The 25240-nt window shown below is 59.7% G+C and overlaps 1 protein-coding gene across 2 annotated transcripts; it reads right to left on the bottom strand.

Moving 5' to 3' along the window:
• Window positions 1–534: 534 nt before the first annotated feature.
• On the bottom strand, window positions 535–24266 carry BDKRB2 (bradykinin receptor B2). Of its 2 annotated transcripts, XM_079768763.1 has the most exons (4): window positions 24066–24266; window positions 5366–5509; window positions 4615–4731; window positions 535–1654 (listed from the first exon to the last, which is right to left on the bottom strand). In XM_079768763.1, the coding sequence occupies exons 3-4, from the start codon at window positions 4686–4688 to the stop codon at window positions 544–546; spliced, it is 1185 nt and encodes a 394-aa protein (XP_079624889.1). In that variant the 5' UTR covers window positions 4689–4731; window positions 5366–5509; window positions 24066–24266; the 3' UTR covers window positions 535–543. The 2 variants fall into 2 exon arrangements, with proteins under 2 accessions (XP_079624889.1, XP_079624888.1); XM_079768762.1 differs by lacking the exon at window positions 5366–5509 and having other exon boundaries at window positions 24066–24265.
• Window positions 24267–25240: the final 974 nt, after the last annotated feature.

Below are 25240 nucleotides of genomic sequence, written 5' to 3' on the forward strand. Positions count from 1 at the left end.
GGGTTAGCGCTTATTGGGTTCTTCTTGGGCACAGGCCTCCTTGTCCACGGGCAAGGGGAGTGACCGGGTCCTGACTCCCGGGGCCTCACCAGGGACTCTCCGAGGTCCACCTTCACTAACCTGAGAAATCCTCCTGCGAAGTCCCAGCCGAGTGGGCGAAAGAGACCCCAGACAAGAACTCAGCCGGGCACGGGTTCTCCGGGAGCCCCGAGCTGTCACGCTGGGGCAGGGAGGAGAGCTCAGGCACCCCTGTCCTGGCCCCGGGCCCCTCCACTCACTCCCGGGAAGGAGCAGACGGGCCCAGGGGTGCAGCGAGGAAGAACGGTAATGCCGTCGTGTGCACGGAGGCCTGCGGGTGGGTGGGGTCGCCCATCCTGACAGCTGCGCTCCCTGCGGGGCCGCCAGGACCCTGCCGCTGCTGTCTGCTGACACCGGCCCGCTGCCCGGCTCACGGCGAGGTGGCTGCCACCCCCGCGAGGCACATCCCGGAGGAGCAACTGTCCGAGACCCTCCCCGACTCCCGGCGGCCCCGGCGGCCTCCGCTCACTGGCTGCTCCCCACCCAGCGCGGCAGCTTGTGGATCTGCCGCTGCTCCACGGAGATGGAGGTGCGCAGCGTGCCCATGGAGCTCTCGGTCGGGCTGGGCTGGGCCGCGCAGCCGCCGCGCCGGCACAGGCGCTGGTACACCTCCCGGGACTTCTTGCGGAAGCGCTTGCCCACGATGGCGTACACCAGCGGGTTGAGGCAGCTGTTGCTGTAGGCCACGTAGGAGGAGATCTGCGTGAAGACGTCCACCACGTGCTCGTCCCAGCAGCCGGAGAGGACGCCCAGGCGCAGCAGCGTGTCCAGGAAGGTGCTGACCTGGAAGGGCAGCCAGCAGACCACGAAGAGCAGCAGCACGGCCAGCACCAGCACCGTGGCCCGCCGCTCCGTCTGGATCTCCTTGAACTTCTGCATCTCGTTGTGGCGGAGCACGCGCATGATCTGCGCGGTGCAGGAGCCGATGACGCCCAGCGGCAGGAGGAAGCCCACCAGGTTCAGGAGCATGTTGGTGAACACCTCCCAGGTGCGCGACGGGTAGGTGATGACGCAGGCCGTGACGTTGTGGCCCTCGTCCCGGTAGTCCTTCAGGGTGCGGAAGGCCAGCATGGGGGAGCTGAGGAGCAGCGCGCACCCCCAGATCACCAGGCTGTAGAGTTTGGCGCAGCGCACGCCGCGCAGCCGGCCGGCGGACATGGTCTTCACCAGGGCCAGGTAGCGGTCGATGCTCACCAGCATGAGGAAGCAGATGCTGCTGTACAGGTTCATGTAGGCCAGGGTGTTCACCACGCGGCACAGCGCCTCCCCGAAGAGCCAGTCGAAGTTGTTGGCGATGGTGACGGCCCAGAAGGGCAGCCCGCAGGCCAGGATCAGGTCGGCCGCGGCCAGGTTGCTCAGGTAGATCTCGGCCACGGTGCACCGGCTCTGGTGCAGGCCGAAGACGCCGAGCACGAAGACGTTCTCGAGCAGCGCCAGCACGAACAGGACCCACAGGAAGGGCGCCTGGGTGCTGTTGAGCCAGCCCCACAGCTCCTCGTGCACGCAGCCGCCGCCCTGCGCGGGGGTCCCGTTGGCCGGCAGCAGGGCTTGCGAGGTGATGTTGAGCATGTCCGCGCTGGAAGAAAGGAGGGGGGGGGGGCCGGTTACACCTCCAGGTCACAGGGGGGAGGAGGAACGATGGATGCAGGAGGAGGGGCAGTCCTCGGACAGCCTGCGGAAGGCGGAAGGCGCAGTCTGGGGTGAATGGGGCCCTCTCTGCAGCCGGCCACGCTCAGACTCCGTTCAGGCACCCGACTCCCGGGCCTCGGGCTGCCTCTGCTCCCGCCTAAACGGACGGCCCCTGTTCCTGGTCTCGCGGCTCCGAGGGGATGTTTCCTGGGCCAGCTTCTATCCCCAGCACCAACCATCATGAGGCCTGGACCCGGGCCTCCGTGAAGCTCCCGTGATGGGAGGATCCGGAGCACATTCCTTCCGTATTGCGTGGGCCCTTCCCAGAGGCCGGTCACTGCTCAGCCTCGTGTGGTCTGGCCACAGGTAATTAGTTTCTTAGAACAGAAACATGATATCATGCCAGACAGGGGGAGTCCAGCCTGGCTCAGACCACAGCCCCTCTGCCCGCCCTTTCTCCTGGTAGACGGGACATCGGGTTGCCGTTCCTCCATCAGCGCTGATAGTGACCAGAGCTTACGTAAGAGAGAGGGAGGGCAGGGATTGGGGGCCAGACGGTCCTCCCGGGTTCAAATCCTGGCTCATTCACTAGCTGTGTGACCTTGGGTAAGTGGATTAACCTCTCTGAATCTCAACGACCTACCATTGTGGACCTTCCTGAGCTTCCAGTTTGTGCTCTTTGCCTTGCACGGCTGTTGCAAGATTCGAATGCAAGCGTGGGCACGAGGACCCGCTGGGAAGCTGAACACACAGCCCAGAGGGCAGGACTAATGAGGCCTGTGCCTACTGCCCGGGGGTGGGGAGGGAAGGCGGAAGGAGAGGGGCTTTTCCTGGGCGGGTGATTGCTGGGCAGGCTCAGGGGGAGGCATTGAGCAACAGATCCCGGGAAAGAGCTTGCTGGTTGGCTCTGGGATTCCCAGAAAAAGCCCCTCTGCTTCCCGGACTGGAGACCTGTAATTGACACTCACCATGCACCTCCCCTTTCCATGAGTCTGGAGTGTCTTCTCTGAGCCAAGCCCTGCCCCGGCTGTAGGAGCCCAAAGGGGATCGGATGAGTGCCCAGGGGCGGGACAAGGGGCATGGGACACAGCACGGGGGCAGGGGAGCAGGTTGGAGGTGACTCTGAAGCTGGGTGTCGGGGGATGAGGAAGGAGACAGGAAGGAGAGAGGCCAGGCCAGGCCCAGGCCAGAGGGCGGAGCCGCTGGCATGTTCTGGAAGGCGGACTAGCTGTTAGAGGTGGGAAGAGGCGAGCGAGGGGGCCACAGCGGGCGCTGAGGAAGGGAGGGGGCGGGACATGCGCCCTGGGGAGACTGTCCCTGCGGTTTTCATAGTCCGACAATGTGTTGGTACGCCTCCTTCAAGGGGGGTCCAGTTTCTCTCTCCGTGAGGGCACAGGACTCAGACCGGCTTCCCAGCCCTGGTGGCAGAGGTGGGACAGTGCATGGCACCAGACACCCATCCTCGCGACAGGGGCAGAGCTAGAACACTGGGAGCCAGCTGCGATGGTAAGAAATATCAGCCATGCTCTGTGAGCCACGATGGTTTTGTTCTGATTGGAGGAGGCGCATTCTAGCCTGGGACCGGGGAGCTCACCTGGACATGCAGCCCGTCCTCCCCATCCATCCTCCCCATCCGGGACCTGCCTATGTTCATGGAAACCAGAAACCAGAGCCTCCAGCCCTTTGAAGACCCCCCACCCCCGGCCTTGCATACCCACAGGCCTTTGCAAATCCCCATTCCTTGTAAACTGCCCATTTGGCACACCCTTTGCCTCCTTCCCTCTGGAATCTCTGTCCTTCTACCCAATAGAAGCAGCTGCTTGGGGGGGGGGGGCGGGAGGGGTGCAGAGCAGATGTTTGTGGATGACCGGCTGCTCCCGTGCTGCCCGCAGGATTGGGATAAACGCTCAGAATGATTCAACCCTGTCTCTGCTGAATTGGCTCGAGTAGTGGCAGGCAGCGCGGACCCATGGATTGTCCAGTTCCACGTGGACGCAGTGGCTCACCCCGGGAACACCGGCCGTTGAGCCTTCCGGCTGAGGCCCCGACGTCAGGGAGCAGGGACGAGAGTCTCCCGGGCCTTACATTCCTGCCCTGGGCAAACAGGCAGGCTCCCCGGGGGACAGCCCCTCGGTCCAGCCGTGGCCCATCCCGGCAGCTACGGGGACCTGCCTCCTCAGAGCCCCACAGGGAGTGGGCTCTTCAGGCCCAGCTCAGAGACGGGCCCCCCCAGAGGCTACTTGTGAGGGCTCCACAGACAGGCCTCAGCCAGCAGGGGGGCCCTGGCCGGGCGGGCTCGGGGAAGCTGCAGGACGGTCAGGAGGTGGCCTGGGGGGCGTCCGTGGGAGTCAGCTACAGGCCCCAGCCAAGAAGGCCCTCTGTCATCGCCTTCGTAGGCCACACCCACCACAGGACCCAGAGGCCAGGCTGGGCCCCTCTCCCCTTCAGGACTGACCCTCCTCTTTTGCTGCTTCTACTCGGGACAGATTCCCCCACGTCCTCTCTCTCGAGGGTCCTGGCCTTCCGCCAGATGTCAGCCAGGTGCTGGCCACATCCCGTCTCCATGGCGACCTGGCGCATCTCCTCGGGACTCCTGGGTGTTGACTTCAGTTTCACCGTCTTCATGTCCAAGTTCATCCAGGATAGCTCACGTATGATCACCAGAAATGTGTCCTCTTCCTGCACACCCCTCCCCTCACCCCACAGAGCCGCCCACTGCCCCCGCCCCGCAGGCCCAGGGGGAGGCGAGCCCCGGCCTCCCAGCCCCGGGAGGGGTTCCTTTGGCTTTCACATCACCTGTTTCTTCCCCTGAGGTCCAGGAGAGGAGGGCTGCCCTGTCCGGCCCTGAGCGTCCCCCAGGGGCACCCCGCCCCCCGGGGAATGGGAGTGGAGGGGTCGCTGACTCACCTGAAGGAGGCCGTGGTGGGCACCGGGTCGTCATGGACAGACAGGAAAACGGGCCTCTTCCAGGGAGAGAACATTTGGGCTCCGAGCGGGGCGTGAGCGAGGCCTCGCCTGTGCCGACTGGAAGAGAAAGAGGGGTAAGAGGCAGGCGGGGGACCCGAACACACACGCACGCTCCCCGAGGCGGGAGCCGGGGTCCTCCCCGCAGCAGGTCTGCCCAGTGCTGGGTGCGGGGACAAGGAAGCCCAGCGCCTGGAGAAGCGGATATTACTCAATCGTCATTAAACAGTCCATGATCTAAAGGCCCAGCACAGCACGCCACACGGGCCCAGGGGACGCGGCGGTGATGACGGGACCCGAAGGTGGCGGAGTGGACGGTGGCGGCGGCACTGGGTGGGAGGAGGATGTCTGGGCGGGAGCAGCCGCAGCAGAGGCCGGCAGGAAGAAGCCGGTGCGGATGCTGCTGGGCCCGTGGCTGCGGGAGTCGGGATTGCGGTGGGTGGGCGGAGGAGCAGCGTGGACGCAGGGAGACCCGGGCGCAGCCTTCCTTGAGGCCCAGGTGGTGGGGCCTGGGAGGAGGCTTCCAGGGGCGTTCAGAGACGAACTGACATGCCCGGTGCCAGGTTGGAAATGGAGGGGCTGGGCAGGAGGGGGAGGAGGTGCCCAGCGCCCCCCCTGCCCCCCAGGGGCTGCCCTCTCCTGGGAAGGGGAGACGGGGTGGCTGACGTGGAGACACAGGATCAGGCGCTCAGACCTGGTCCTTCGGGTGTGAGGTGCTCTGTGCAGGTGCGACAGGTGCGGCAGGTGCAACAGGTGCGGCAGGTGTGTCAGGTGGCAGGTGGGCAGGTGCGGGTGTGAGTTGTGCACAGGGCAGGGCCTGGCGTGCACGCAGGCTCACCTGGATGTGACGGGGATGAATTAGACGGGAACTCTGACGGAACGAGGCGCTTAGAGTGTGAGGAGGGAGGTGGGTGCAGAGGTGGGTTCAACCTGTGGCTGCCGCCACCACGTGCCTCACCTGCGTCCCAGTCACAGGTGTAAGCCCTTCTGCCCAGTGGGGCTCCCGGGGCCAGAGCCTGTCTCTGCCCCTCCCGTTTGGCCGCACCCCGGGAGGGAGGCACGCTGCACACCGGCCCCACCGAGGAGGACAGGGGTGCAGAGAGGTGCGGCCTCCTGCCCCGAGCCCCTGCTGGCAAACCTGGAGGGGGGCTTCACCCCCTCCCGGGGCCACACCTGGGGCTCTCGCCAGGATCCCGCGGGGCCGTGTGCAGAGCTGGGTGGTGTGCAGAGCTGGGTGCGTGGGCGCACGTGCGTGTGCACGGGTGTACCCCGATCTGCCGCCCCGCTTCAGCCCTCCTCGGCGAGGGATCTGCGAACGCGCACAGCTGTCCTAGCTCAGCTGTGGGAGGAGGCGATAAGGCCGTGGAAACTGGTTCAGGAAATGGGAACACGTCAGAAACAGAAAGCCCGGTTGGCACGCAGGAAGCGAGGGAACGCAGTCAATGGGCACTCGTTAACGTCGGCAGGAGCCCCCAGCCGGGCCGAGGTCACGCCTGGGAATGGACGGATGCCTGAGAGCCGCGTCCTGATCCCCGAGGAGGCGGCCCGGGAAGGAGAGGCCGGGAGGTGTCACCGTTCGGGGGGCCAGGCTGCCCCCGGAGAGGAAGTGCGCGGGGTCAGGTGCTGCGGTCACTCATTCCTCAGTGACGGTGACTGAGTGTTTCGGGTGCTGAGGTCCAGGGGGTGGAGGGAAGCCAGGCCTCCCGGCCCCCCTGGGGCGCCCCTCTGGCCCAGGGGCCTCAGCTGCTGGCAGGGCCTCCCGTCCCCTCGAGGACAGTGACACTGCACCGGAGCCCCAGGAGCCCAGGGCTCCCCACGGGGTGGACCTGGCGGGGGGACCCCAGATTTGGGGAATCAGCCGAGCTGGCCCCTACTTGCTTGCTAATGGCTGCAAACATGGCTCTCGTTTTCAAAGCAGAGGTGAGGCCTTGAGTTCCCAGCTGCCCAGAGGCCGGAGGGGTGAGGACCCGGGGAAGTGGGAGGCGGAGGCCATTCTAGGGTTTCTCTGTGTCTGTTTGGAGGTGTGTGCGTGCATGCGTGCATGCGTGTGTGTGTGTGTGTGTGTGCGTGTGTGCATGCCTGCCTGCCTGCGTGGGTGCCCTGGGGCAGGACCTCTGTGGGAGCTGCTGAGGCCACGCTCCCTGCAGACGCTGTAGGGCCACTGGGCTTCCCCTGGGGTTTGGCCAGTGGGGGCCCAGCCGGAGGCTGAGGGAGGGAGGAGAGTGAGGAGCGGCCGCTGCCTCTCAGCCGCCTCCCCGGGGCCTCCAGGGCTGGCTGTCAGGGTCCTCGTCCGGCTGGTGAGGCCACCTCTTGCGAGCTCAGGCCTCAGGCGGGAGGGCGTGTGGGCGGAGTGGGACCTTGGCTGCCCGCTCGGGCCCTGTGGTCCCTGCGGTGCCCGCCCACTGTCTGCACCTGCCAGCAGGCCCTCTGGGACCACCCTCCACATGACCCAGGTGCCTCTCTTTCCTCCTGGGACCCTGACTCATGCATCCTGGGATTATCAAGTCAGGCGTAGGAGAAGCATTTAAAGGAATTTGGCGGGGGAGCGTGGCGTGGCGGGCACACGGGCACAGTGGGGTGACGGTGGTCAGGAGGGGGGACTGTGTGTGTGACCCTGAGTGAGCCCCTTTGTCCCCCCTGGCTCTCCACACCCACCGGGCCTGGGCAGGCCCTGGCCGGAGCCCTGGCCGGGGTGGGCGTGGGGAGGCGGTGGCCCCAGCCGGTCCTCCCTCTCATTTTTCAAGCCGATGCTTTGGAAGGAACTCGCAGCCGCTGACTCATTGTACACCACCTCCCTCGGAATTCTGTCCAAGAAACTCACTTAAACACACTTCCCTCCGTGGGCTCACATAAACACGGGGCCGCGGAGCTGTCAGGAGCGAATTCCTCGCCGTCGGAGAGGCGGCTTATTCCGCTTTCCCCGGGATCCGCGTCCGGGGGCTGGATTTCTTAGGTGCCAGAAATATTTGGCACCTAAGACTCCTCACAAGATGCCCTCGGCTCTGAAGGGACCTCTCCCACTGCCTGCTCGCCTCTGGGGGTGGCCTTGCTGCCATCCATCCATCCATCCACCCATCCATCCATCCATCCATCCATCCATCCATCCATCCATCCATCCTTCCATCCTTCCATCCATCCATCCATCCATCCATCCATCCATCCATCCATCCATCCTTCCATCCATCCATCCATCCATCCATCCATCCATCCATCCATCCTTCCATCCATCCATCCATCCTTCCTTCCTTCCATCCATCCATCCATCCATCCATCCATCCATCCATCCATCCACCCATCCATCCATCCAATTAGTGTATATTCCCCTTTGCCATGCTCACTGTGAGGCAGAGCAGGAAAGAGCACAGACGTGGCGGGCAGGACACAACGGATTGGGCCATCAAGCCACATCCGAGTGCCGTCTTTGAGGGCCATCTCTACTGTCCCCTCCTCTGGGAGGCCTTCCCTGGCCTCTCCGCCACAGAAGGAAGCAGCTCCTGCCCAGGGGCCACGTCTGCTGCATACGGAGCCCGGCCTTGCAGCCAAGTCCGGCCGTATCCGTGGCTGCCTGCCAGAGCCCGGGTGCTTCTCTGAGCGGGGGACGGGGGCTGGATGGTAAACAGCCCCAATCGTTCAGTCCCTCCTCCATCGAGGCCGCTGAGCAAAACATCCTAGGGGGCTGGCAGGTCCCCAACACCTCTCTGGGATCTGTGATTTCCCAGCAAGGAGAGCAGGCCCCTGGCTGGGCTACCCCCCCAAGCTAGCCAGACTTCATCGCATTGTCTATAGTCAACGATAAACACAATAGGCTATTGTATTTCTTAATTTATTTACTTTTAAATATACATTTTTATTGATTTCAGAGGGGAAGGGAGAGGGAGGGAGAGAGAGAAACACCAACGATGAGAGAGATTCATTGACTGCCTGCCTCCTGCACGCCCCCTACTGGGGGTCAAGCCTGCAACCCGGGCATGTGCCCTAACTGGGAATTGAACTGTGACCTCCTGGTTCATGATTCCATGCTCAACCACTGAGCTACACCAGCCGGGCTGCATCTCAATCTCTTAAAAAAAAACAACCCCACAAAACAGTTGCTCCATAAAGAAGTGCAAGCTCTCAGACCACCCAGCACATCGGGGTCAAGGCCCGAGCTAGACAGCACCGAGGTCTCCTGAGTCATGGCTCCTGACCCTTTCCCAACGCCTCCCCAGGATAAATGTTTTCCTGCCTGCGTGGGTACGCGGAGGCAGGACCTCCGTGGGGAGCTGCTGAGGGCTGCCCCTGGTCAGGCCGCTCCCCGCGGGCCCTGCGGGGGCCCCACTGGGCTCTCTGCCACCTGGCTTCCTGTGGGGGTTGGCCAGTGGGGGATGCTCTAAAACCCCTCTCTGTGGGTGGTCACAAGGGTGACCCTCAGGCCACGGCGAGTACAGGTGGGGCAGGGAGGGGCCCGGTCCCGGATCAGCCTCAGGAGGGGGCGTGCGGCCTCCACGCAGCTCCCCGGGGTCCTTGGCTCTGCAAACAGACCTGAGCTGCCTGGGGAGGGGGGCGGGTCCTGGGACGTGAGCTCGGGTCCCGGAACTGAGAGCTTGGGCTCCGTTCCACCTCCCACACGCCCACGTGGGCCCTCCAGCATTTGGACACCAGGAGCCTGGGGTGTTGGAAACATTTGCAGGAGGGTGCCAGGGGGGGGGGTGGGGCTCCGGGCAGAGCCCCTCACTCGCCTGCTTTCCCCAGCAGAGGTCAGAGCAGCCTCCCGACCTGCTCCCCTCAATACCCCGGCCCCTCGTCCTCTGTCCCTCGTCCCTGTGCATTGCGGGTAGGCTACTCTGTTCAGTGTGTTTTGTGTCTTGTCCCGGCATTGGGTTCTGTAGTTTTAATGAATGAGCAACTTTATCTGACACCCTGACACCACTCCTTCCCCTTAAAAAAAAAAACAACGTCTCCCCTTTGGGTTTAAAAGATAACATGACCACACTAAAGAGCATTTAAACATATTAAAATCTCCCAGAGTTCTGCCCTGGCCGATGTAGCACAGCGGTTAGTCGGCTCTGGTCCAGGTCAGAGGTGACTGGGGTCGGGGGGCACTTCCAGGCCTGGAGTGGCTGAGGGCCGAGCGCGAGGGGGCGTCGTAAGGGAAGGGAAGGGTGGGGTTCCTGACCCAGGCACCGTCCTCTTCCTCTCGCCTGAGCGCTGTCCCTGGCCACCCTGCCAGGACCCTGGGTAGCCGCGTGGGAAGCTCTGGACACTTGCATCAGTTCCCTCATAGATGGGGACGCCGAGGCCCAGAGAGGTGGCCATTCTCCCAGGACACGGCCAGCGTGTGGCAGAGCCCCGCCTTGAGCCCAGGTCCTGGAATCCTGGTACCCAGACCCCCTACTTTTTTTTTATTTTATCATCCTACACCTGCCCCCATCCCGTGCGGAAGACAGAGCCATGTGCTAACATCTGGCTGTAAACGTGGTTATACCCCAAGCGCCATGCCCCCCGCCCATGCCAGGCCGAGGTGGGCACCACTGAAACCCTCAGAGCCGCTGCCTTGGATGGATGGCAAAGATGTCCTCTTCCCGCTTTCCTGCACGCCCCAGGGTTTCTGTCCCAAGCAAGTAAATAATTTAGAAGGAGGAGGATGTAGAAATTCTTGTGCCCAGCCGGCATTGCTCAGTGGTTGAGCGTCGATCTATGAACCAGGACGTTATGGTTCGATTCCTGGACCAGTCAGGGCACATGCCTGGGTTGTGGGCTCGATCCCCAGCAGGGGGCGTGCAGGAGACAGCCAATCAATGATTCTCATCATTGATGTTTCTCTCTCTCTCTCCCTCTCCCTTCCTCTCTGAAATCAATAAAAATATCAAAAACAAACAAAAAACCAACAACAATAAAAAAAAAATGTTCTTGCAAGGGAGCAAAAGCCAAAGCCACGGGTCCAGCGGGAGTGCTTGCCAGACAAGAGGCCTGGGTGTGCTGAAGAGCGCGCGCCCCAGCCGCAGGCGCCCCGCTCCCTGGAGGGCCGGGGGCCGGGGGAGGCACGGGCCCTGCTGGGGTGGGAGGAGAGGGCAGCCGGCCAGGGGCCTCCGCCAAGCTGGCGGCCGGCCCGGCTTCTCGGCCACACGCAAGTGTGTGCTGTGACCTCTGGTCACCCAGCCTGGTTTACACAACAGGGGAAGACACAATAAACGGAGACTCTGAGCCAGCTGCAGAGCAAAACAAGCCGCGGGGCCAGAAATGTTTGGCACCTAAGACTCCTCACAAGATGCCCTCGGCTCTGAAGGGACCTCTCCCACTGCCTGCTCGCCTCTGGGGGTGGCCTTCCTGCCCATCCGTCCGTCCATCCATCCATCCACCCATCCATCCATCCGTTCATCCGTCCATCCATCCATCCACCCATCCACCCATCCACCCATCCATTCATTCATTCATCCATCCATCCATCCATCCATCCATCCATCCATCCACCCATCCATCCACCCATCCACCCATCCACCCATCCACTCATCCATTCATCCATCCATCCACCCATCCATCCACCCATCCACCCATCCACCCATCCACCCATCCATTCATCCATCCATCCACCCATCCATCCACCCATCCACCCATCCACCCATCCATTCATCCATCCATCCACCCGTCCGTCCGTCCATCCATCCATCCATCCATCCATCCATCCATCCATCCATCCATCCATCCAATTAGCGTATATTCCCCTTTGCCATGCTCACTGTGAGGCAGAGCAGGAAAGAGCACAGACGTGGCGGGCAGGACACAACGAATTGGGCCATCAAGCCACATCCGAGTGCCGTCTTTAAGGGCCATCTCTACTGTCACCTCCTCTGGGGAGCCTTCCCTGACCTCTCCGCCAGCAGAGATCCCTCCCTCGTCCGAGACTCTCTAGCAAAGAGGTGGAGGGAGTATTGTCTGAGCTTCAGAGCCCCGGTGCCAGGCCTGCCTCCATCACCGAGTTCCAGGTGGGGCCCGGATAAAGGCCTCGGCATCTCGGGGCCGTCACTGGGAGAAGGAGCAGTTGTCATAGCTGGTGCTGGAGACCTTTGCCCAAGCAGGTCCCTGGAGAGAAAACACGCTGCACGGGGAAGCAGCGAGCTCCCCGTCCTGAGAAGCACGCGAGCAGAAGCATGGGATTGGCGTGTTGTGTTTCCCAGGGTTCATGTCCTCTCTCACTGGCACCCAGAGACTCTTAAGATGGGCGGAATGCGTCTTAGCACGTTCCCCTTCATGGGGAGTGGCTCAGCCTCCCTGCCCTGCGCCCCGAAAGCTCCAAGGATCCCAGGTCCCGGCCCCACCCGGTCAGGCCTGCCCGAGTCAAAGCCACAGTCAAGTCAAAGCAGCCCCGTGGCCACGGCCTCTGCCCAGCTCTGCCGCAGAAGGTGAGCTGGTTGGGATCCAGGGAGTCATCCTTCTGATTCCAGAGCTCTCGGTTCTGCCCACGCTCTGCCTTTTCCAGGAAGCGGGGGTGGGGGGTGGGGTGGGGGGCGCGTGTGTCTCAGAGCTGACCTGCCCAGGGACGGGCCGGACTCTCCAGGACCGGAGAAGCGGAGGCCCTGAGTCCCAGCACAGGGGCCCACAGCACGCCTGGACCGGGAGCCCCGCACGGCGGGCCCTGGCTGGGTGGCTGGGCAGGCGCCTTAGCCGTTGGGCAAAATGGAGTTCACCTTTTCTGTGAAGGAAGGGGGTGCGGGGAGGGAGGGGCCGGGGAGGGAGGGCGAGGGGACTGTCCTTCCTGGGCCTGTTATGTCTTATTGTACAGACCAGGGGTCAGAGAGCGATTCATCCAAGGTCACAGACTCCTAAATGGGGACCCGTGTGATCACCCCAAGCACAGACACACACAGACACAGACACACACAGACACACACAGATGCATACACAGACACACAGACACCAGACACAGAGAGACACACACACAGACACACACACAGACACATACAGACACACACACAGACACACACAGAGACACACACAGACACATACACACATGCATGCACACACAGACACACATGCACACACACGCACACACATGCACACACGCACGCACACGCACACACACACGGTTTCTTTTCTCTACTCCCACCCTGGTTGCCACAGTGTTGGTCCCTCGGGCACAGGCGAGGTCCTTACTCTTCCGAGGACCCGGCCCAGCGAAGCTGCTCATTGCATGGCCGCTGGATCGCGTGCGCTTTGCAGTAGTGAGCTCCCCGTCACCGGAAGTGTTCAAATAGAGTCTGGGCTATGTTTCTGGTGAATTTGGACCAAGATTCCTTAAATCCTCTGGATTTAAGCCCTAGGACTCTGTGTGGCTGCCCACCTCACCCCTCAGCCTTCCTGGTTCAGGACACAAATATTGAGTTCATCTGATGCAAAGGTACCGGAGATGCCGACTGCCTGTCAGGAGACCCACAGACCCGAGAACCCCTCACTCCCGGGCAGCACTGCACGAGGGTTACCGGGCGGGACCCCTCCCTTTTCAGGTTGGAAAGTGAAGTTCCGAAGGTCCCTGAGCCAGCAGGCCAGCCCGCTGTGCAGCGCAGGGTTGGCCTCAGCCCAGGTGTGTATGGAGACCCCCTCCTACCCTCCCCCCTCCCCCCGCCTTCCTCCGGCTGGGGCAGGAGAGCTGTGCCCTGCAGAGGACCCCGCTGCCGCCCCGCAGGCACAGGGCTCTGAGGCCTTCACGGACCTGCCTGGGGGTGCAGGGCCGGGGAGATGGCTTCTGTGCGAAGGCAGGTGGGGTCCCGCTTCCTGAGCGGGGGTGGAGGAGAACTGGCTAGCTCGGGCTTGCTGAGCTCCTGCCTTTCAGTTTGGGGACCAGAAACAAAAGCCTCGGAGGTTCCCACTTGGCCCGCCGTGACTCAGTGCCAGGCAGAGGCCGTGCCAAGCTGCTCCCCTTCCCACGGGCTCTGCTGGAAGCGGGGAGCCGGGAAGGGGCCCCTCACCTCTCGGAGCCTCCGTTTTCTAGCGGCGAAATGGGTAGATGGTTCGCAGGTGCCCGATCGACGTCAGGGATCATTATAATTAGTAGGAGCCTGTGGCCCATGAGACGCCAGTCCGGGCTCCAGCCTCTGGCTGCCCAGCCCGGTTCCTGCCGGAGCCCACGGGACCCAGACAACAGGAAAACCATCTGGTCAGCAAGCGCTACGGGCCAGAACAGCCCGCGGAGCCCGCGGCGGCTGCCAGGCGTCCTCTCTGAAGAGGGTCGGACGGGGGAGGGGGGAGTGCCCCCCAAGACTGTCTCCAGAAAATTCAATTTTTGGATAATTCGGTGAAGCAAATCAAGGACCTCAAAAACAAAACAAAACAACAACAACAACAACAACAACAAAAACACCCGCCACTTCCTTTTTGGCTGGTCTTTCTGAAAATAATCCACAGGACAGGGAAATGCGGAGAGCAGCTTAGCATCTCGTAGATGAGGGAAGTAAGAAAGCCCGAAATGTTTGCAGCCAGGGAACTAGTTGCATATGTGGGAAATGATGCTCCAAAGAATTCGCCAAAAAACGGAGAACACGTCTGATACTGCGTCAAGTGAAAAAAAGCCGGGCACCAAACTGCATGGAGGACGCGGCAGGGAAAACTCCGGAAGGCAACATGCCCGAGGACTGCTCTCGCTGGTCCCCTCGAGCCTGGGAGGCGGGGGGCTTTTCATTGTTCTTTTTTAATTCTTTGCAGTAGCCTCCAATTTTCCTATGACGAGCACGTATTACTTTTGTAATAAAAATGTGTACATAAGCCAAGTGTTTTCTCCGAGTTTTCAAGAACAGGGGATGAAATATGGGCTAGTTTATGTAAGAACGATAATCAGCCAACTCCGGCTCCAAGAAAGGGCTTGCTTACAGGAAAAACCGGTAAATATTTGCACAATCCTGTTTTCATTTCAGGGGAAACGTTCAAGTATTTGTGACTATTTCTGCAGTGGTGTTCTGTTTTACCGGACCACCCGGGCCCTGCGCAGGTGGACTCAGCGGGGGAAAGCAGAGGGAGCTGGGGGAGGGGCGGGTTCCCGCGGAGCTGCAGACGCCACGCCTGGTCCCAGGATTCGAGCTGGATGTGGGGGACCCCGTGAAACCAAGGAAGGGGCAGAAGCCAACCCGCCGTGGCCTGGCTTCGGTCCCCGAGAGGTTTTCCCTGATGGTGACAGAGACGGCAGGTTTGAGCCTTTTCCCCTGGGAGCACCGTTCTGCTGCCCCCCCTCACAAAGGGCCACTCAGGGACACCCCTGTTTCTCTGCTGAGCCTGCCGGTGCCCCTGTTGGGGTCTGAAGTCTCTGCTGCTGCAGAAACCCCGAAGCCGGCTGGTGTTTCTCCCTTGGTATGATGCCTGCCGCTTTCCCCGCCCCCCACCTCTGGCTTATCCGGCCGCCTCCCTGGCCACCCTGTCAGGCCTGCTGCGTAACAAAAGAGCCTGGGTGAGCCATCACACGGGGCCGTTCAGATCCCGGCGCTGCCATTGGTTAACAACGTGACTTTGAGGGGCACCTCCCTGAGGTCTCCCCACCTGTAGGGAGGTCTCCCCACCACAGGGAGCATTATTGCCAGTTTGCAGGTGGTGGCCAGGACCCCGAGAGACCCCTTTCCTCTTGGCTCCCAGGATCTCGCTAGCCCTCAGATCCCTTCCCTGCCTCAGGATTAACGGTCACCTCCACTCTCCCCAAACCCACAAACTGTTCTGTGGAGTGACTGCCCAGGGTGACCCCAGGCCCTCAGCCACCACAGTCCAAACAGGCTCTTGGAAAAATCCCCAGGCCGCTTGCAAGGAATGTCCCAGTGCCTGATGTTTGTCTCACATTTAAACCCATTGCCGGGGGCACACGAGGCGTCCATCGGGCGGTGAGCTCAGGCTCCCGCAGCATCTGCAGCCCCAGCCCCAGCCCCTCCTGCTCCCTCCGCAGCAGCCAGGCTGCTCTCCGCACCGGCCTGAGCACCCTCAGGAGTCCCAGCTACACCGTAACCTGTCGGGCAGGTGCAGTGTCCTCCTGGGAAGACCCAGCCCAGGTCCCAGCCCAGCTCAGCCTCCGACTCCCTGCCTCACCCTGGAGCCAATTTCCTCGACTCTCACGTGGGAATACCGCCCTGCCTAGCCGGTTGGTCAGAGGGTACTTGGGCAGTTTCGGGTGGCACAGCTGCCCAGAGGTGGGGCTGAGCTAGACTTCTGTGTGCACTGGGCAGTCCCGGGCCCTGTCCACCCCACTGCACCCCCTCCCCGATTTGGACCCACCCTCGCTTTCCCTGGCCCTTCAGGAGAAAGAACTCGAAACCTGCCCACAAAGACAATTTGGACGTGGACGTTCTAGACGTGACACAAACTGGCCGTAGGGACATGCAGGCTGCAAAGAGGCAGTGTGTGTGTGTGTGTGTGTGTGTGTGTGTGTGTGTGTACACACATTAGAGGCCCAGTGCACAAAATTTGTGCACGGGTAGGGTCCCTAGGCCTGGCCTGCGACCAGGGCCCATCGGGGCCTTCCGGCTGCCGGCAGGGGCCTTCCTTCGTTCTGCACCACCCCCTGGTGGTCAGCGCACGTCACAGCGAGCGATCGAACTCCCAGTCTCCTGGTCAAACTCCCGAGGGGACAATTTGCATATTAGGCTTTTATATATTTAGATGTGTGCTGTGTCTGCATGTGTGTATGGGGTATGTGTATGTGTGTGCATTGATGTATATGTGTGTATGCACGTCTGTATGGGTGTGTGTATATGTGTGTGTATTTATATGTGTGAGCCTGTGTGCTCAGCACCTTTGGCCGTTCAGTTTGTCCTGTTTCATGCTGGCTTTTCCTTTCTTTTTTCAGGGGAGTCCGGCCCTCCCTCCTGGGTTCAGGTGCACTGCTGGATGTCCCTGCTCCAGGCCTGGGAGCTGTTCCGTCTGTAAGGCACTCTGTAGCCCATTTTATAGTCCGACCCCCAGAGTCGGCTGTGCGGAGGGGCTGCGTTTCCCTTCCCTGCCGTGGGATTTCTTTCCAGTGAGCACGTGAGGAGTGGGTGTGTGTTGGGGAAGCCCTTGTACATCTGCTCCAAGGAAGTTCGTTCTGCCAGTTGTGACCGGCTCGGTTCTTCCTCGGTGGCCCTTCCTCGGGCACACGCCTCTCAAGGTCTGCAGGTGCAAAGCAGGGTCTCAAATGCAAATGCCCAGAGGCCTGGTCCAGGTGGTGGGCTGGAGGTGAGAGCAGATGCTGGGGCTGTGAGGGGCAGGCACTCTGGGCTCCTGGAGGACCAAGGCCTCACTGACAGGGCTGCGTGTGACCAGGTGGTAGGTTCAAGGTCAGCCTGGCCAGACCTGCCTGCGTTTTTAGAGAAGCTGGGAATCTGAATTTTTACTGGAAATGTTTCCATTTTTTAAATAATGACTCTTTTAACAACACCGGTGGCTAACTATGTGGCACATCTGTAAGCGTGTTGGCCCATGGACTCCGACTGAGCCCTGCATGTGCAGGAGGCAGCAGAGAGGGTGGAGCCCCAGGCATGGGCTGTGGCCTGGGCAGGAGTGTTAGCTCTATGCTACCCGCCTTTATGTAGCTGAGGCATCTTCTGCTCGGGGACACAGGACACCCCCAGGAAACTGGGGCCAGGAGGAAAGGAGACCTTTCTGGGGCTGATGGAAACCCCCAGCCAGGCAGAGCCTCCCCCCCCACAGCATGCCCATGAAAAGGCTGGGATGCTGGGCTCAACTGTGGCTGCCCAGGGCACTTGACCATTGAGTAAAGTGGCCGCCCGGAGCTCTCTGTCCAGCATCTGATTGTAGTTCTCTGCACAGCACACATCGCTTTCTGGTACTCCCTTCTCCTCCCCTAGCATCAGAGAGCCAGCTCTCGGTTTTTCCTTAGATGGACTACTGATACTAATGCTTTGTTCTAATGAATCATTTTGTTTTGTCATCACTCTTCTTTCTTCTACCTCTTTTTTCTTTTATTCTTTTTTTATTGTTTTTGTCTATTATTTATCTTTTTAAGTTGAAAATTTTATTTATTTATTGGTCATCTTTGTTGTTTGATGATGATGATGATGATGATGATGATGATGATAACAATAATAATAAATGAATGTTATGAGTTGTCCTATGAGTGCAGCTTTGGCTGCCTCCCATGAATTTGATTTGTAGCATCCTCATAGTCAATCACTTCTCAAATATCTATAATTTCAGTTTTGATGATCTATGATGGAAGAGTTGTGAGGAAGAGTGTTTCCTAAAATTTTCAAGTGGTTTGTGATGTTTAGTTTTTATGTTTGATATTTTCTATAGTAATGTCAGATAATGCAGCCTGTAAGAATTTTACATTTGGAACTTATTGAGGTTTTATATTTTCCTTAGCATGTATATTCCTTGTGAAGTACAAAGTAATATAATCCTATATAATAAAGAGGGAATATGCAAATTGACCATCATGCCATCACAAACATGGCGGTGCCCATAGCCACAAGATGGTGGTGCCCAGTCCCCTTAGCCCCACCAGAGTCCCCCAGTCCTTTCAGCCCCACCAGAGGAGGGGGTGCAGACGGACTCACCCTCAGCCCCCTAGCTGCCCAGGGCCGCCCAAGGCTCAGGTAACCAGGGCCGGCCGAGGTTTGCGCTGCCAGCAGTGGCAGCAGCAGAGGTGTGATGGGGCATCACCTTCTCCTGATCGCCAGGTCACCTCCTGCCCCTGAGGGCTCCCAGACTGTGAGAGGGGGCGGGCTGGGCTGAGGGACACCCCCTCCAGTGCATGAATTTTCATGCACCAGGCCTCTAGTTTATCATAAATGTAAACCTTCTCTTCTAAGGGTTATCTTTCAAATGTTAACAAACGCATTAAAACTTTTATCTACCTATTAGCATCAACAGTGGAAAAATAGCTATTTTTCTGGGTAAGATAAATCTTTAGCACACTTTTCCTTCCTTCCAACCTCCTCCTTCCCACTTTCAGATTTAATTACAATACTGAGAAATTTTAGTTCCAGGTTATTGCCTAATTTATCATGTCTTTTCTATTTAACTATCCTTTCTAAACAGTCATTAACCTTCATAATCACATTACAACCCATTTGTTAGAATTCAACTGGTTTCGCTGATCACCCTAATTTTTTCTGTAACACGTCTTTTTCTCAAATTATTTGATGGGCGTAAGTTTGAGTTTGGCTGGAAAGTGCAATCTCAGACGCTTCTGAGAAAACCCAGAGAGCCTCGGAGTGCGTGGTGGGTGTCACCCCTGCAGGCGTGTTCGCGGTGCGCCGTGGGCAGCCACGCTCCGGGCTGGGCTCGGTCTTTTCCCTGGAGGGACTTCCGGTTGGATGGGGGAGGCAGGACACAATGGGGTGCTTCTCAGAACCTTGAGACCCAAGCGCGTCTCCGATGGAGCTGGGCCGGGAGCTCCGGGGGCCTGTGTTCTCAGGGAGAGGGTGTCCGTCAGCCCTGAGACGAGCTGGGAGGGGCAGCGATGGAATGTCTGTGCCAGGGCTTGGGGACCCCAAATCGCTGGGCAGTGGGGACGAAGAGGAGGGGTCAGGGAGGGTGGCATTCGGTCCAGGGCAGAGGCAGGGTCTGAGTTGCTCTCAAGGTTGCTCCCCTCAGAAAGCCCTTTGCTAAGGCGGCTGGCCTCGAAGTGTGGGCGGAGGCCCCCAGCTTCGAAATCCCTGCACATGTGAGCAAGTCTTCGGGCACCCAGACCTCCAAGTCAGGGTCCCAGGGGAGGGCCTGGCGTCTGCGTGGGGGACTGACCTCCAGGTGTCTCCGGGGCATGACACAGTTTGGAAATGATCGGTCTTTCCCCATCAGGCCACACCGCCCTGGAGCATGCTCCCTCGGGGACCCCGCAGGAAAGAGGAGGGGGACGTGGTGTCATGGGTACAAGCAGCACCATCACACACACAGAAGCCACGGGGCTGCACCGGGGCCCCGCACGCTACAGTGCACAACACCCACGGGAGGTCCTCACAGACTCTGCTGATGCTCAGAGGTGGCCCCCGAGGCTCAGAGAAGCAACATGACTGGCCAGAGGTCGCTCACGTAGCGTGTGGGTGTGGGTTGGGGTCTGGAAGTCAGTTCTCTGTGCCCATCTCATAGCACCCCACTGGCCAGAGGGGTCAGAGAGGCCCAAGGCACTGGGGGTGGGAAGGAGGGAAGTTTGAGCCTGCAGAGAAGTGTGTCTGGCTCCTGCTGGCACCACTCAGGGGCGCATGGCCCCGGGAACCCCCAAGCTGCAGTGACCCCCCTGCGGGGCAAAGACAACACCTCGGATAGTCCCAGGCTCTTTCCTGACCCCGTAGGCCACCCGTCTGCTAGGTGAGCTAACCCCCACCTGGCCTCAGAGGTGGGAAGGGGGAGCCCCCTGTGCAGCTGGGAAAGCTGAGGCTCAGAGAGCGTCTCTAGCCAATTAACGGTCAGAATCTGAGCCCAGAGCCTGTATTGTTCCAGCCTGCTTTGTGGTGTGATTTTTTTTCGGGGGGAGGGCTCACATATTTTCTGGCCTCCAGAGCCATTATGATCCCACTTTGATGACAGAGTCAAAGAAAGGCCTGACTCCTTGGGTTTGTTCTGGAAAGTGTGTTTTGATGAAAGAGTTTTAGATATTGAGCTCAGAGACGACCAATAAAGTCTAGAATTATCAGTCCAACTCCAAGAAACAGAAAGTGGACCATTGTTCCGTGGGAGAGGAGTTTAGCTTCAGTCTAAAGAACTTTTTTTTATATCCTATATAATAAAAGCCTAATATTCTAAGTGCCCGGTCATCCTGTCATCCATTCAACCAATCAAAGCGCAATATGCTAATGATATGCTAAGGCCACTCAACCGATCGCTATGATGTGCACTGACCACCAGGGGGCAGATACTCTGACCGGTTGGTTAGCTTATTGCTGGGGTCCGGCCAATCGGGATTGAGCAAGTTGGGCCAGACACACCCTGGAGCCTTTCCACAGTCCCTCCCCGGCTGGCCAACCTCTCGCATCCCTCCCCGGCCCAATCGTGCACCCGTGGGGTACCTTGGCCTGGCTTGTGCCCTCTCACAATCCGGGACCCCTCGGGGGATGTCGGAGAGCTGCTTTTGGCCCAATCCCGCAGGCCAGGATGAGAGACCCCACTGGTGCACAAATTGGTGTGTGTGTGTGTGTGTGTATTTTTCATTGATTTCAGGGAGGAAGGGAGAGAGATAGATAGGAACATCAATGATGAGAGAGAATCATTGATTGGCTGCCTCCTGCACACCCCCTACTGGGGGAGAGAGGATGGAGCCCACAACCTGGGCATGTGCCCTCGGCTGGAATTGAACGCGGGACCTTCTAGTCCACAGGCTGGTGGTCTACCCACTGAGCCAAACCGGCCAGGGCTAAAGAACTTTTTAACAGGACGACTGTCCGGAGACACAGTGAGCTGCCCGGTAAAGTAGTGAGCTCTCCATCCGTGGGAGCATGCACGCCGAGATGGCTCCCCAGGGGTCAGGACATGCCCGGACTGGGTGGCATTGGAAGCGAGGCACTTGGGGATCAAGTCTTGGTAAGTTCCCATCATTTGACTCATAGCTCTGAGACACTCCAAGCGCCTCTGACTCCTCAAAGCAGCACGCAGGCCTGCTCTGTCTGTTTCTCTTTCTTCTTAAACAGAATTTATTTTTTACAGCAGTTTTAGGTTCACAGAAAAACTGAGCCCTGCTCAGTGTCCGGGGAAATGCCTCGACAGAGATTTCCCATATACCTCCAGCCCCCCGCACGAGTGGCACATTTATTAGAACCAAGGAACCTGCACTTACATGCCATCGTCACCCAAAGTCCACAGTTGGCACTGGGGTTTGCTCTTGGTGCTGTACCGTCGATGGGTTTGGATGAATGTATAATGACATGTATCCACCGTTGTAGCATCACGGTAGTTTGACTGCCCTACCAGGCCTCTGTGCCCCACCTCTTCATCCCTCCCGCTCCCAGCTCTGGCAGCCACTGATATTTGTATTGTTTCTGTGGTTTTGCCTATTCCAGAGCGTCATATAGTGGGAATCCCACAGCATGCAGCCTTTTCAGTCTGGCTTCTTTCACGTAGTGATACACTACATGTGCTTTTCATGGCTTCTCTGTGACCAATGTTCATTTATCTATCTGTCCACCCATCCATCCAGCCATCTGTCTATCCATTTATCCATCCATCCATCCATCCATCCATCCATCCATCCATCATCCATCCATTTATCCATCCCTGCATCCAGTCATCCATCCATCCATCCATCCATCCATCCATCCATCCCTGCATCCAGTCATCCTGTCATCCATCTATCCATCCATCCATCCATCCATCCATCCATCCATCCATCCATCCATCCAGTTATCCATCCCTGCATCCAGTCATCCTGTCATCCATCCATCCATCCATCCATCCATCCATCCATCCATCCATCATCCATCCATTTATCCATCCCTGCATCCAGTCATCCATCCATCCATCCATCCATCCATCCATCCATCCCTGCATCCAGTCATCCTGTCATCCATCCATCCATCCATCCATCCATCCATCCATCCATCCAGTTATCCATCCCTGCATCCAGTCATCCTGTCATCCATCCATCCATCCATCCATCCATCCATCCATCATCCATCCATTTATCCATCCCTGCATCCAGTCATCCTGTCATCCATCCATCCATCCATCCATCCATCCATCCATCCATCCATCCAGTTATCCATCCCTGCATCCATCCATCCATCCATCCATCCATCCATCCATCCATCCATCCAGTCATTCAGCAATACTGACAGAGCCAGCTCTGCGGTAGGCACAGTTCTCAGTGCTGAGGAGACAGCTGTGAACGGACAGACAAGGTCTCTGCTTTCATTCTGAAGCCAGAGTCCCCCGCTGGATCTGTACGCACTCTTCCCCGCCCCGGGTGGGCTCCTCCCCGACCACAAGTCAGTCCAGGTGAGAGCGGCAGCCCTTAGCATCCCCCTCAGACCCCTCTGAACTTCTATTCGGACAGTGTGTTCGCAGAGACCACGTGGCATAGCTGTCCCCCCTGCTCGGTCTCATCAGCCAGCACCCCCAGAATCCCCAGCCCTTGGTCTCACCGCCCACACTCAATCACCTGCACCTTCCCCTGTGTATAAGCGACAGGGTCTGAGTCCCAGAGGGGTTGAGGCGTTTCCCCAGACACTCGGTTATGTCCTCGCCTGAGACTCAGCTGCCTCATCTCGTCCGCAAGAGCAGGAGACCGCGGGGTTTTGTGGGTTCGGGGCAGAGTTGGGTGGAGACCCTGGGGTCCTGCCTGTGGAGTCAGCATGGGGGCCAAACCCCTTTCTCCTGGCCATTCCTCACCTGCCCGACTCCCGCCCGAGCAGGAGGAAGACAGCAAGCTCCTTCTTCCAGCTTGTGGGGCTCCGCTCACAGGATGCTCCCATCCCCCCACGGCTGCCAGGACCCAGCGGGCAGGAGGGTGCTTCCCCAGAGAAGGGCAGTGTCCCCTGGAGTCCTCAGAGAAGAGGTAAGAGGTGGGGTGGCCCTGGGCCCACTGCCCCACACGTGGGCCAGAGCTAGCGCTTTCCAAGCTGCAGGAGCCAGGCAGCCTGTGACTCAGGGAGGCACATCCTAACCTGCCCGAGAGCAACGCCCGCCCTTGTCCACCCCCGGCCCGGGACACTGCCTGCCCTCAGCAGCAATACTAACCACTCCGCTACTGAGCGCCGACTGCATACGCAAGTGGCGCTTCGCAGGCAGGCGCCCATTTCTGTCTTCGCAGCCACTCTGCCAGGCCATCTTTAGGGCTCAAGACATGGGGGGAAATGTGGTCACAAGTGTCAGGCGGCGGGTGGAGACAGAGCTGGGGCTCCCACCCAGGGCTGGATGCAAAGCCCGTGCTCTCTGTCTTGCACCGGGAAGGGGTCAGGGGTGGGGAGAAGCGAGAACGTTAAAATCACCACCTCAGTGCACATCAACCAACATTCACAAACTCCCTTCCTCCTCCCTGATCACACCCCGCCGCCTGGGCAGCATGCCAGCAGAGCGCGCTGCACACAGGGAAACCGAGGCTCAGAGAGGGTAAGCAATGCGTCCCAGGCCACACGGGGCCAGTGAGAGGCAGCAGAGTTGTGAGCGAAGAGCCACCCCCACCCTCGCCGCACCTCCTGGACTGAAGCTCTCTGTCCGAGGCGCCCCCCGAGTGTAAAAATCAATCGAGGCTTTCCTACACGGCTCACACGCGCGCGCGCACACACACACAAGCACACACGTGCCACCTGGCACCCCGATTCAGGAAGAAGGCAAGCCCAACGCAAACAAGCCAACTCCTCTGGCTAGAAGCCCTTCTTGTCACTTGTCGGGCCGGGAAGGGAGCTTGCCCCAAACTCAGCCCCTGCGACGCCCACCCGCCCCTTCCCTCTGGGCTGGGGCTGCCTGCCCTCCCAGCAAAGGCGCGGCGGCGGGACCGGCGCCTGGCGGGCACCCACCTTGTCCGGCGGGAGCTGCGCGTGCACCTCGGGCGGTCGCTCCCTGGTCCGGCGTCGGGCAGGGCTGCCCGATGTCCCCTCCTCTCCGAGGAGCTGCAGGGGAGCTGAGTGCTGGCAGGAACAGCTCATCTTTCAAGGGCTGGGCTGTGACGTCATCGCCCTCCTGGGCACTTCCTCCCCCCACTCCAGCCCAGCCCTGCCGCCCGCCCCGCCTCTGAGCCAGGCTGGCTGCAGTTTCTAAACCCAGATCCCGGGGTCCAGGTGGGACGGGGCCGCTGCCCAGGGCTCCGCGGGCCTCTGGGCTCTGAGAGCTCGGTGAGCCCCGTGGAAGACTTTCCAGGTCGGCCCAAGGAATGTTCTCTTGGGTGGACCGTGGCTGCCCGGGGAGCCTCAGAGCAGCATTCGACTTAGTCCGGAAAGGTATCTGGCTTTCGCTCTGAGCCAGGCCCCTTCCCTAAGCCCAGGACTCTGCTGCGTGATGCATTCGCTCCGCTGGTCCTCCCGGAGCCCAGGCCGCCTGTGGCTGAGTCTGTGTTTAGGTGTGGATGGTGGCTGCGTGGGGGAGAGCCTGAATAGGCGTGCTCTTGCGGCTGGCACGCTGCTGCCCCGTGAGTGAGTACAGCACTGATTGCTTATCACCGCTGTCCCCTGCAGGGCTGTTTCGCCGGAGTTGAGGTGTAAACAGAAGGTGGCCAGGTGGGCAGGGCAGTTCTATGGTTTTTATGCCACACGTGCCTCCCGCAGGGCGAGGGCAGCACAAACTCAGGAACATGTTCTGAGACTGAACCCCTGTCCTGCTCTGTTTTCTGGCAACCTCCCCCCCCCCCCCCCCCGGGGCGGTCCCCCGCCCAGCTCCACTGACAGGCTTGCCCAGCTTCTCTCCGGAGACTTGCTGACAATTCCCAGCACAGAGCACTCCGGGAAGCAGAGAAACTGCAAAGCGAAGGGAATTTCAAACTTTTTTTTTTTTTTTTGTAAGAAGCTCTTAAGCGTGTCTCAGGGTTGAGCATCGACCTATGAACCAGGAGGTCACAGTCAGGGCACATGCCTGGGTTGCAAGCTCGATCCCCAGTGTGGGGCATGCAGGTGGCAGCCGGTCAATGATTTTCTCTCATCATTGATGTTTCTATCTCTCTCTCCCTTCCTCTCTCTGAAATCACTAAAAATATTTTAAA

This window comes from Cnephaeus nilssonii, assembly GCF_951640355.1.
Source record: "Cnephaeus nilssonii genome assembly, chromosome: 4".
Taxonomy (NCBI): domain Eukaryota; kingdom Metazoa; phylum Chordata; class Mammalia; order Chiroptera; family Vespertilionidae; genus Cnephaeus; species Cnephaeus nilssonii.

What these genes read in the sequence shown, in the direction of transcription:
- BDKRB2 (XM_079768763.1), bottom strand. Translation starts at nt 4,688, where the DNA reads ATGTTCTCTCCCTGGAAGAGGCCCGTTTTCCTGTCTGTCCATGACGAC. An exon ending in CCCACCACGGCCTCCTTCAG is followed by an intron (nt 1,655 to 4,614) that starts GTGAGTCAGCGA and finishes CCTTTCTTCCAG; the next exon opens with CGCGGACATGCTCAACATCA.